General features: G+C 35.7%; 1 protein-coding gene across 4 annotated transcripts in view; it reads left to right on the top strand.

The window, feature by feature from the left end:
- The first annotated feature begins 8,678 nt into the window (after window positions 1-8,678).
- The window catches only part of sorl1 (sortilin-related receptor, L(DLR class) A repeats containing), a 114,193-nt gene continuing 109,774 nt past the window's right edge, over window positions 8,679-13,097 (top strand). For 3 of the 4 annotated variants that reach the window (XM_055045326.1, XM_055045325.1, XM_055045324.1), the window contains exon 1: window positions 8,682-8,999. In XM_055045326.1, the coding sequence (XP_054901301.1) occupies window positions 8,691-8,999 (309 nt within the window). In that variant the 5' untranslated portion in view covers window positions 8,682-8,690. Of the gene's footprint in view, window positions 9,000-13,097 lie in introns of all 4 variants that reach the window. The other variant, XM_055045327.1, reaches the window with a different exon arrangement.

Below are 13,097 nucleotides of genomic sequence, written 5' to 3'. Positions count from 1 at the left end.
GTAATAGAATATATTAGACTGTAAACTTAGATTATGCTGACTGTATATGACATTGTTTGATGGGGTTAGGAATGACTCAATGTTGACTTTAAACATGTAATCTCTTTTTTTTCATAGCACGAAATCCAGTGCAGTCATGCGTTTGTTATGCAGACACAAAGAGTTTTCATTTTAAAGTTGCAATATAGGCGTTGCCAGGTCCCAGCCTCTATTGAGAAGCTAGGCTGATGATCAGTTTAGACTACATGACTGCAGGTGTTTGACTGTGATAGAGATTGGGTCGATTTCCCTCACACACTCACACTCTTCACTCCATCTCATTTGGTGCCGACTCACCTGGCAGATTAACCACAACCAGAAACAGATGCAGACTGTCATTGAGGAGTAAAATCATGTAGAGCACATCCAGTTTTATTGTTATTGGACTGCATCAGTAAAGCATTTGAGATGAAGATCTGTCACGATCTTCACTGACAGCCAGATGAATAATCTACCTCAGCACAGGCAAAATGTTTTGTTTTTTTTTATCCCAAACCCTAAGGAAAAGGTTAGTGCTTTCAACTGTAGCAAAGGAGCGCTGCAAGAGGTCTTGCTGGTACGGGTAGCCCCTTACCAGCTACCCAGCTGGTAAAGAAAGCCTTTTGTCTTTGTCATGACAGGGACATGAGTGAATGAATGGCTAAAAAAATTTCATGCAGTCTAGATTTATAAGCAGATCCAGGTTTTTTAAGGTTATGAGTCACTCTTAAACTTTTAATCAGCTGATGTAGGGATGATCAATATTTCAAAAAAATATCACAATATATTTTTCTTAAGCTTCCATGACAACCTCAGAGACAATATTTCACATTTTCAGCTTTTTCATTTGTTTTTATAATTTGGCCAAACAAATATGGAATTTCAAAACAGTTGCTTTTTTGAGTTCAACTTATAAACTAACATTAGAATAAGAAATATTTTTGTAAATAAAATCATATAATATGTTTAGTGCATCAAAGAAAATATAAAATAGAGCAAGTATAAATGTTAACTAATCATGGCCAACACAAAGCAGTTTGAAATCAGTTACCAAGTGTAACTAAAAAAATACCCAAATAAAACAAACTTGCAGTTCAACTGAACATGAGTTTTAGAAGATGTTAAAAAGTATTTCCCCTTATGTTTTTTATAGAACACCTACATTATGTACAAAGGTAAGAATCTTATTTCAATATGAAAAATAATCTTACTTCTAAAAATGCTCAACACCAAAATACATGTTATATAAAATAAAAAAAATCCTGCACACAGTAAAAGCTTGTGCTCACATCCTAATGATCTGGTTCTTATTTTTATTTCTTCCATCTGCCACAGACATCTCCATTGAAGTAATAATTTCAATTGGATTGAAGTTATTAATTCAATTAATTAATAATTAAAGTTTTAGCTTTCATATTCCCGCATAATTGCAGTTGACAACCACCTCCACCCCAAGATCCATTTCTCCTGCACTTCCTACCACTGCACTGCTTGCTTTGCTTTACCAACAGTGAGGAAAGTTTGGTTAATTTTTTCCCTAAAATAATATCTGATTCGGGACACAGAGCAATAAGCACTCTTGGTTCTACTGATTTGTTCTTGATTTAGGAAACTGATATTCTCCATCTAGCTAGCTTCTTCTATGTTCTGGAGTAATCATCGTAAACTTGTACCTGCCATCCAAAAATGGCAAAATGGACAGAAAATGTTTCTTCATATACCCGGAACTTTGAGTTATTTACTTTTTAGGAAGACTTTGGTATTTCAGAAAGTCTTTTTGCCATAGGTGACTGACCGGTTTGTTCTTTCTATGTGAATAGGAGAGATGAGCAGAAGCAGAGCTGAGCTCCAAGTAATCAAGTAATGGCGGGTATGAGAGCTGCAGTGGCCAAAACACTACATCTTTCTCTTATTGCCGATATCAGCTAATTCTATGAGATTCGGTCCAGTTTAGAGTGTGGACCAGCTTTACCAGCTTCTTATTTGTTATAATTGCAGCTGGCAAACAACTATAGAAGCAGGTCAGGCTCAGTTTTTTCTTCTTTCATATGATATTGCTATATTATTTTTTTTCACCAGTGTCAAAAAGTCCACCAGTGTTATTGTAAGCAAGATGATGTAGCACACCTCTAAGCAGATGAACAATCTCAGTTAAAATGCGGTTTTCAGTCATTTGCCTACTATTCTATTTGCACTGTCTTTTCTAGTTTTTTTCCTTCTGCATTTGAAGCTCACTGGTTATGATCTCCAGAATGCAGTTTGAATATTTGCAATTTCTTCACTGGTATTGATATTTTTTGCAGAATTGTATCTGACAGTTAAAACTGTAGCAGTGCTTGTGGTCAAAAACTGTGTTGAGAAAGTGTGATGTAAACAATTTCATTGGGGTGGTTAACTGTAACACTCTGTAACACCTATGTGGTCATAGGCTAATCACCAGACATCCAAAACAAGCTATCACAACCCTCAAGCTCCAAGTCAGAGTAACATAATTAAAAACTGGAATAACTTCAGGATTACCGTAAAAGGTCAGTAAAGTTTGTAAGCAGCATGCTGATCTCTCGTCCTGCACCTGGAGCAAGAAACAAAATGTCAGATAATAGTAATCTTTCCCTTCTAGTAGTAAAAAGGAACTATTATATCTTTTATATATGTTTTTCACCAGCTGTAAATGATCTAAGGTTAGTCCTGGACATCCTGTTTGTTTTACACAGCAGCTTTCTACTACTTGTGAGAAAGACATACCTGCAGCTGTGGCATCAAATGAACCGGCTGACTTCAGAGTAGATGCTTCAGAATGAGCTTTTTTCTTCTTTGGTGGAGATTTGTCCCGATATAAATGTGGACAATCCATCTGCAGCAAGGAAAAAAAAAAAGAATACTTAAAGCTTGTCATGGCAGTTTTGTTCCTCTTAATCTACTGTATCACTGTATCATCTGTCAAACATGAACACATGTTAAAAACAGATTTCTCAAAATGGGATATCCAAGGTAAAGTGATACATGGTTTTGAAAATGTATTACAAAAAATAGTAAATGTATGCATTGTATTCACATACAACAGACCTTTTTAATCGAATACCTCAAAATAAAATTCTCTCTCCCCCCGTCACCACCGCACACCATTTTCTACCTCGTTACATGCCTTGTTTAAACCGAGTGACACCAGAGTATGTCGCCTATGCATGTAACCCCTAAGACAGGGGTACCCAAACATTTTGAGACCAAGATCTACTTTTTCTTTCACCAGCCAGCAGCGAGCTACCACAAGACACAAAGTTATCAAAATTGTAAATGAAACTCTATTGACTTATTTTATACCCAAATATACAATACACATACTGAAGTGGTATAAAATCTAATGCAGTTTCTTCCTCATAGTTTTCTGATACTAGAAGGAGATGGCTAGTTTCTTACCGCAGAAACTTGTTGCAAACTTTAGGATAGCAGGCATCAATAAGTTATGGTACATCTGAAATTTAGTTTTATGATTTAAATGTGAGACAGCAGATGAATAGGAGGAACCATAGAAAACTGTAAAGATAAAAGCCCATCTTCTGAAGTTGGGATATTTTTTTTCCAACAGGTAAAAGAGGTGTCACTTCAAGCTAGATTTTGGACTGGATTTTATTTCAGTGTCAATTATGAATGTTAGTTCCTCATTGTCAGCAGCAACAAGCTATGCAAGTTGTAAAAGCTTCTCATTTTGGAGGAAGTCTCATACGTAGTCAATAAAGCTCCTCTCAAACTCTGGATTCAAGGCAAAATTTTTATGTACGACAAAAAATTTAATTTCACATAATTGTTGTGATAGGAGCCATTTGTTTGCTAAATACTACATTAAATGTCCTATTTGACATTTTTTGTGAATGACATTCGCAAACAAGGTAATTAGTCCAATTTTGTCATTTATTGAACATAATGCTATAATGTCCCATAGCAACGGTAAACAAACGTAAAATAACTTGAACAAGTGAGCAACTCAAAACCACAATTTTTTTTCTTCCTTAGTCTGTACTTGGAGATTACGTTAAAAACATAATATTCAGTTCGCTACAATATTTTGTTTTCAGAGTTGATGTTTATTTTGCGATTAGCTGTTAGCACTCTCCTCAACACAGCAGTGGTTGAGTAGATATTTTAAACTCCTCCTCTGCTAGTGATGTCAGAGATTCGGTCTGTAGGTCACCTGTTTTTAATGGAACCAAAACGCACAATATTGTGCAACACCATGTTGGAATAATAATTACTGTGATTATTATTTTTGTTGGATTATTAATTTGAACATGTTTTGTAGAGTTCTTCTTCTTACCTTTAATAAAGTTCCAAATGTTTCGGATCTTAGTGAATATTTTGATAAGCGCTTCATAAGCCTCCTGGCAGTGTTCACTTTGTCTCTTACTGCAAAAAATCAAATAAAAACCTTCCAGAGATCGACCGGTCTATCGTGACCGACATATTAAGGACCCCTGCTCAAAGGCATTCAGATATTGCATAACACTCAAGTGAATGCTGGTAAATTGCAAGCCGCACCTCTTTGGGTATGCTATCCAATCGGCATCCACTGAAAATACACCCTTGCAAGGTACAGTGTTTATCACAGAGCTGATTCAAGGGACCTAAATATAAATATGGGACCTAAATATGTGACCCTGCCACATATTTTTTAAGACACAATTTTTATTTGTAACAACTTTTGAAAACCTTGTATCCTTTTCCTATCATTTCAAAAAGTTATTTCTGCTGGTTTGTCACGTAAAGGTCAATGAACTTTATAGATGTAACAAAATTGCAAAGATGTAAAAAGTTGCATAAATATGCTTATTTTATCCATACCTGCTTGTCCCTGTATGAAATGTACTCTTTCATGAGAAACTCTCTGTCATGAAAGACAACTTAATAGGGCTCCAACTATTAAGTTGGAGCCCTATTAATTCCTAATCAATTTTAGGAATTGATTATTCTATCGATTATTAACGATGAGTAAACCCTTTATTCAGACAAAGAAATTGGAATTCTTCAACTGAACCACTTAAATAAGTTGTTAAATTGAGTGATGCCTCCCACCCTTCCTCCCATACACTTCTTTTATTACCCCTCCCCCCTTTTTTCTCTTTTATTTTATTTTATTATCTTTATACTTGGTCTGTACATATTTTGTCCTGTTCAGTTATGTAAAAAAGCTCAAACAAACAAACAAACAAAAACAACTTAGGACGTGAATTATATGCCTTTCCAGCTGTTCACTCATTATTTCTTTTGTATTTGTATCTCCTTTTCTGTCTGTGATGGAAAGGTTGTGTAATATGTAATAATAAATAGTAATTTTGTGACATAAGTAGTTTGAATTCCTGTTGTAATGTCCCCTTTCCTCCAAATAAAAAAATATATTAAAAAACACTTCAATAATATTTATCATTCCAAAAAATATGTCAATTTACTAGAATATTAGAATTATATTTAAAAAAATTATATTAATCTAAAAATTCAATTCATTTTAAATAAGAAAGAATACATTTTATTGTCTTAAATGGAATGCTTTACTGAACACTTGCAAAGGATGCACCAGCGGATAAATATTTCTAACATCAACATGAGAAAGCTCAACCCTTTCTGCTTGACTTAGGATCAAACACAGTGTAGAGCTAAGTGCTGACTATTTTTTGTATTAACCAATTAATAACTGGATAGAAAAATATGAACATTTATTTTGAGTAATTTTAATGGGGTGAAGCTAAAATTATGCCAATGGAAGAGTTCTGGATACAACAGATTTGTAAACAAAGAAGGTTTTTATCTTAAAGGTCAAGTGTATTTAATTTTTGTAGTTTATGCTTAATTACTACTGTGGGTGTGATCTTTGTTCAGTAAATGGTATTTTGTTGAGTCTCCAGTTAATTGATTACTAAATTAGTTGATGATGATTTAATTAATCATTTAATAACAATCTGATTGTTTCATTTCTATTTTTCACATACATTTCTTATTGTGTAAAGTTTTTTAACATTAACACTGAAAGCGTGACAAATCTGTGGAATGCAATGTTGTGTAACACTGTCACAAACTAGTTTAGGAAAATATTAAATAATATTAATATCCATCCATCCATAATCTGTTCGCCCTTGTCCCTAATGGGGTCGGGAGTTTCTGGTACCTATCTCCAGCTGCGTTCCGGGAGAGAGGCAGGTTACATCCTGTAAAGGTCGCCAGCCTGTCGCAGGGCAACAACCATGCACACACACACACCTAGGGAGAATTTGGAAAGACCAATTAACCTGACAGTCATGTTTTTGGACTCAGGGAGGAAGCTGAAGTACCCGGAGAGAACCCACACATGCACATTCCGTGCAGAAAGACCCTGGGCCGGCAATCGAACTCAGGACCTTCTTGCTGCAAGGCAACAGTGCTACCAACTGCGCCACTATGTAGCCATAATATTAATATAAAAAGCATTTCATAAAAGAAAAAATAAACATTTTTTTATGGCCATAATGTCTTCTCAAGATCAGTAACATGGAAAATTGCTTCTTATTTGATACAATGAGTACATGGCTGTGAGAAGATTCCTGCAGCTGAGTAAACAGTTGAATGTGTGCATGAAGTAATTTCTGATGTTCTAACCTCTTGGGAAGTTGTTTGGTTTGTCCCTTTGTTGCTGCTCAGCGTCTGCTTGGCTACTGCTGGTGGCATCAGTTTTCCTGCCATTGTTGCCATGTCTTTCATTACACTGTAAACAAGACATTTAGCAAGTCAGTGGCTATTATTACAAGTATAAGGTCACGTTAGCATGAGTTCAATTCAGCTAAACACAAACATTGTAAGGTTCAGTATAAAAAGTGCTAAATAAATGTATCTATCAGTTTATATTGTTGGAATATTCAACTAGTTGTGGAATATTAGTGGTTTTGCTGGTAGCTTGTCCATTATCAATGTTTAAAGATAAATATAAAATATTATTTGCATTCACTTTTACAGCATAAATTTGTGACAATCATTATACCTCCACAAATACTACTGCATGTGTTAATAAATTATCTGTATGAGGACAACCAGAAGCTGCTTATTACACATGTCAAAAGTTATAAAGTTGATTTGTATTAAACAACTTTATTCTCACACTTGCTTGTAATTTATCAGCAATTCTAATTTCTATTTCTCGACCTTTATTGCTAAATACAAGCTAACATTATCCTGAGGAGGAAAAATAAATATTAGCAAAACAAGCTAGTCGCCAGCCTGTTGCTAATAAACTGCATAAAAAAATGTAACAATGATTGTTTACAGGTGACTACTCACAAGCTCACTTACAAGTGCAAAGGATCTGTTGAATAATTAAATATATTCATATATTATTGCGTTTTCAAACACAGCCGAACTGGACGTTATTTTCTAATTAATTTTAGAGGTCCACAAAACAATAGCGTGCGTTAACCGTGGTGGATTCACGAAAACATCGGGCCAAATAACTGCGCAACTTTTCTGTGGCTTTTGAAATTTAACCCATTAATGCCTGAATTCATATGCAACTGTATGGGCGGGCATTGGGGGGCATTGCTCGCCCACAGAGTCAATCGTTCTCTTTTTTTTTTTTACCTCAGAGTGACCAACTTTCTATTTTTCCGATATCGATTTGATACAGTACAGGTTCCCGCACTTCCCGTATCTGTGCCCTTTGTTTCCCGCAAAAGAAAACAAAGGGCACCTTACAGCAGGTCAAGTTTACTTAAGTAACTTTTTGAGAAAAAAAGATGCTTATAAATACGGAAGATGATTAGTGGCACTGAAAAAAAAAGAATTCTGACTTTAATCTCTGAATTCTGAGATTAAAATCAGAATAGTTGTCTTTTAAGCATGTCATTTAAAATAGTTAAATATAGGGATTTCTGGTCTCTCACACCTGATGTAATGATATCTGGGTATCTATTTTGGCAGTGTACTGTCTCATAGCATAGGTACAGGTGAGCTACAAGTCAAATTATGTGTTATGATCAAGGTTTTCCCCCCGAAAATTGCTAAGCCTAAAAGATGTTAAGTTGACAGAAGATGTAAATTATATGTTGTGGGAAGACATCGCCAGTAAAATGCTGTATTAGAAATTTGTAGAAATGATCATTTTATGTAATTACTAGATATTACTAGATAATGAAATACTACTTTGGAACAGAACACTGTGCATTGTTTAAGTTTTTTCATACAAAAATAATACATCTATAATTTGTACGGGTAAAATATGAAAGATCCAATAGGTATGAATACCTTTTCATATCTATAAAGTTTTGTTTCTACCTCACTTATAAAAGGAATTTCCAGGCAGTTTAAAAAGCTGGACTTAACTCTTGGCATTTGGGGGCAGGAGGTTAACTACTGTGTATTTTTTCCCATTTAGAGACTTCAAATGTACTTTTTAAAGTGGAGCAGTCTGAGCACTCCAACATTACCGTTGGACTGGTGTTTGTGGACACTGTGATTTTGTGTGAATTATTTGTTTATTTCACATTCGTTCGATTAGTTTCGTTTCATGGAAACGCAGGCTCTTAATAACAGCCTTTGTGAACGTGAGTTGTAGATGTTCATAATTCCCACAGCCCTTGAACGCAGCATCATTGGCATCACTTGCCAGTAGAAGGAGCTCTTTCGATCTCCCCTTATACAGGAGTCAAACATACATAAACATGGCGAAAACGCAGGCGGACAAGATGCTGTCTTCTCTCTGGTATTCCATATGCTTCTCGATCCTGGCACTTTCCGAGGGAACCCCGCCGGCCCTCCATCTTCACCAGGAGCGACACTACACCCTTCCGCAGAACAGAGGCTTTTTCACCGTTGAAGCGAATCTGGGTTTATTCGCGCGAGATGGAAGAAGCACCGCGGTTCCAGCGCTGCCTCTGACTGCTCAAGTTGCGTCCGATTCAGACGCCCAGGGGGAGCATCGGAGCCGACGGAGCGCTGGCAAGTCGGCCATGCCAAAGGTTTACGGCCAGGTAAAGCAACCCACGATGCAATCCGGTGAGGCTGGGGTAATTTGAGCTCCATGGATCATCTCAATATTTGTCGACACAAATAAGATTTCACAAAACCAAAAGCATATGACAAAAAACAAAAAAAAAAAACAAAAAAAAAAAACAACAAACAAACAAACAAAAAAAAAAAACATCCAAAGCCAAGTGACATAACCACTAAAGTCCTGTGTAGTTTGTCGAATAAAAATACTCCAGGACAGTCCAGGGAATTCAGCCTGAGGACGATTTTCAGTATTAATTCAGATTGAGGTATAAATTTAATTTGTTTTGAAAACCTGCAGGGTTTCTTCTTGGCGTTTCTGCTTAGCTAACAGACATGGACATTTCTCACCAGTCTTCACCATAAGCTCGCATTAGTCCAACTTAAATGTGATAAATTTGTTTTTGTGCTGTTTAATCTTGCTCAGGGTAGTGCTGAGGAGGTGTTTACAATGTTGCACAGTTCAATGAACATAGACAAACCAGCAGCCTGCAAATGGCAGCCTGTTCAGAGTAAGAAAGTAAATTCAGATCTTTCTAGAACCCACTTACAAATTTGCAAACATCAATGTGTCTGTCTGCATGTTCCTGTTATTAGCTGGAGAGGGAAGCATGGTGTTTCCACAATAAAGAGACTATTGTGGTGTTTACAGGTATGGACTCTTGGCTAACTAACTGTTGGTTTGTTTTCCTGGGTGCTCAAGAAAATACAGCACTGCAAGGATTTTACTGTCATCCAGCACCGAAAATACTGGAAGGAAAATGACTTTGCAGAATGCTGTACAGGTATGCATTAAACAAGAGCTTGGAATAATTGATACTTCAATAAGAGCTGAATCAGAATGAGGAAGTGATCTCATCCTGCCTTGGTCAGAGTAAAGGAGGCCTCTGTTTGCTGAAGGGGTCCGCTGTGAGTTTGCATCACTGATTAGGAATGGCGCAAGTCCTCAGAGGTGCTAGCTTTTCTTTGTCATTCAATAAAAGCCATCCATTAGTCTGACATCCTGGGTGTGACTGGTGAACGCTCTTCATCTTCCAGAATTACACAGCTGTTGAGCAAGAAAACACTTTAAGGGAACGAGTGCAGTACCACAGCAGCATGCAAGTTCAGGAAGACTTGGAGAAAGAGGGCTGTGTTTTAGAAAACTCAGCTAAACTGATTCAGGGTGGTGCTGCCATTTGGAGGGTCCCTGCAAGTTCTGGAGTACAAGAGAATTCAGAGGCAATATATGCATTAGAATATGGAAAAAGTTACCTGTCTCATTCTCTAAAATTTCCCTTCATCTAGTTGTGGAACTACAGATCTCTACTTTCAGCTGTTTAATTTAACAATGAAGCATTTAGTAGAAGCGCTAATCACTCATCATGCAGGTGCAGCCCGGTTGCAAGCGTGATGCTATCCTCTTAGTCATGCATCACGCTTGCTTTTATATTATTTTACTATTATTTTTAGTATTTACAGTTACACAATGCATTTAACCATATCAAATGCTTTTTATACTTAAGTAGCCAGAGTTAATGTGTGCGGCGTGAATATCTGATAAACTTGTCCCTTAAAGTGGGGCAACCACGACAGTTTCTGTGAATTTAAAAACTCCATGAAGAGTGACTAAAGCCACATTAGCAGCATTGAATTAAAACTCCCGTTTGTTGCACATTTCTGCAAGCAGTGCAGCAGATTTAACTCATAATGCAGGGTCAATCCAAGATTTTATGAGGCCTTGAGTAGATATTGACTTAAGGGCCAGTCTTGCTCCTAAAAACATCAGCATCTTTAACAGCTTCTGTGTTAGATTTAGTGAAGTCTCAGAGAGGGGGAGTAGTTTAATTGGCCAATCTAAAAAGCAATAAATTATAATTACAGTTTACTGATTTGTATTTGTGAACAAACACATCTCAAAGTCAAAGATTAAACTCATGGCATCGAGTGTAGATGTTGTAACAGAGCAATCTAACTCATATTGTTCTTTGGACTTTTACAAAGTAAACTTGCCAGCTCCTTATAATCTTAAATTTAAATGTGAAACAATTAAAAATATTTAAATTTATGATTGCTGAAGCCATTAAATCAAATTTAGTAGAATTCATAATCTCAATAAATAAGTGTTACATTTATATAAATGTGGTCTGTGTTAAAATATTAACATTTTGGGGTTCCTGAAGTTATAGGGGCCTGATTAATTTATAATGTATAATAATAATAATAATTAATAATAATAATATAATAATAATTTATAATTTAATTTATATGTGAGTGACTTAATTTGGATTAAACAGAAGAGCAAATAATTAATATTCATTTTAATAGTATATTTGTTGTTTTTAAGGCTAGTTTTGAGTTTAGATAGCATTTCACTGGCAATGTCTTTCTGTAACAAATGGAACCTGAAAACCTTTCTCCAGCTTACTTGTTGGAGGTTCTGATTGATGTACATCACTGATTGTTACCTTAGGCAAGCCCTGCAAGCACCTAGCGTAAAATGCAATTTCAATAAACCGAAAGCGACCAAGCTGCTTATTCCGGAACATGGAAGTAGACGTTCAAAGAGCCCATTGGTTCAATATATATATTTTCTCATTGATAATGATTCAGGGATTTTTTATTGTCATGCCTGCTTGGGTTTGTGTTATAAAATTTGTACTCAGGTCCCAGATTAAAAAAATTTCAACACAAAAAAAAATAGATCAATAATTCAATAAAAATAAATAAATATATGAACAACAAGTTTTATATTTTTATATTCATATATATATATATATATATATATATATATATATACTTATCTATGTGGAGAAGCTGCATTTGGTTCAGCCAAAATTGTTATATATTGACTTAAATTTATTGTATTCTTTTTTAAATTTTATGTTTGAACAAGAATTTTATAACAGTTTGTAGTTTTCTTTTTTACAGTGCACTTTGCCCAGCCATTTATATCTTTTATGCCCATGTTAACGACAAAATTTTGCTTCTTCATCACAAACAGAAACACTTCTGCCAGCTATGTACTTCTACGATGTGCTGTGCCACATATTTTTTGTGACCGGGATGGTATGAAATTTTATTTTCCAGTAGCGTAGCATCACAGTCTATCTGTTCAGTCTATCTGCTCACCTGCCCTTACAAAAAAATCCATGAAAATCCTGTGATTTTCATGGGATCACATGTGATATAAGTATACACTTATATGTGTGTTAATAGAAATATTTGATAATAATGTAACACTTTCACAGCGTTACATTCACATGTGATTCACATGTATAAATGAATGAATCACGTGATTCACATGTATAAATGAATGAATCACATGCAATTTACATGTATAAATGAATGAATCACATGCGATTCACATGTATAAATGAATGAATCACATGCGATTCACATGTATAAATGAATGAATCACGTGATTCACATGTGTAAATGAATGAATCACATGTGATTTTACCATAAAACGTTCCAAAATGACAAATACATGTGCTTTCACATGTGATTCACATTCTTTAAACATCATTCACATGAAAAAGTTCTGTGAACCACGTGTTGTTTTTGTGGGATTTTTTTTTAAGGGTGGGTAAATACATCCACTGTATTTGCTCTGAACAAGCCACAAGGCAGTAGCTCCTGGAGGAGAAAGGTTGTTATAACCCATCCATCGCACCAGTCATTTAAGGATGCCTATTGGTCTCCCAAAAAACCCAGACATGATCATCTTCAATGAAGTTCACCCGGACTGAACTTGAAAATTGGATGTTATGCTGCTTGCTCATAGCATGTCTCAACAACTCATAGGTACAAGTGAGAGCGTTATGCAACACAAATAATCACCAGGATGAAACATTGTGTGCTAAATAATAAAACATAATTTAACAAAGTTTCAAGGCAGGTAATTCATTTCTAGGAATTTTAGTAATTGAAGTACTCTAATCATTCAAGGAATCATGGCAGCCCTATTCTTCAGTCATTAAACCTCTGGCTGAACCTGGCTGCGTTCTAGAGTAAAGCTTAAAGTGCCTAGCATCCTGCTTCAGAGGCTGTCCACAACAGACACATTCTCAGCTCTTGGTGAACTTGTGTGCTGCTGT

Source organism: Poeciliopsis prolifica, unplaced genomic scaffold (genome assembly GCF_027474105.1).
Source record: "Poeciliopsis prolifica strain line A6 unplaced genomic scaffold, Auburn_PproV2 SCAFFOLD022, whole genome shotgun sequence".
Classification (NCBI taxonomy): domain Eukaryota; kingdom Metazoa; phylum Chordata; class Actinopteri; order Cyprinodontiformes; family Poeciliidae; genus Poeciliopsis; species Poeciliopsis prolifica.
Note: the sequence above shows the minus strand (reverse complement) of the source record. Positions and strands in the feature narration are given on the sequence as shown.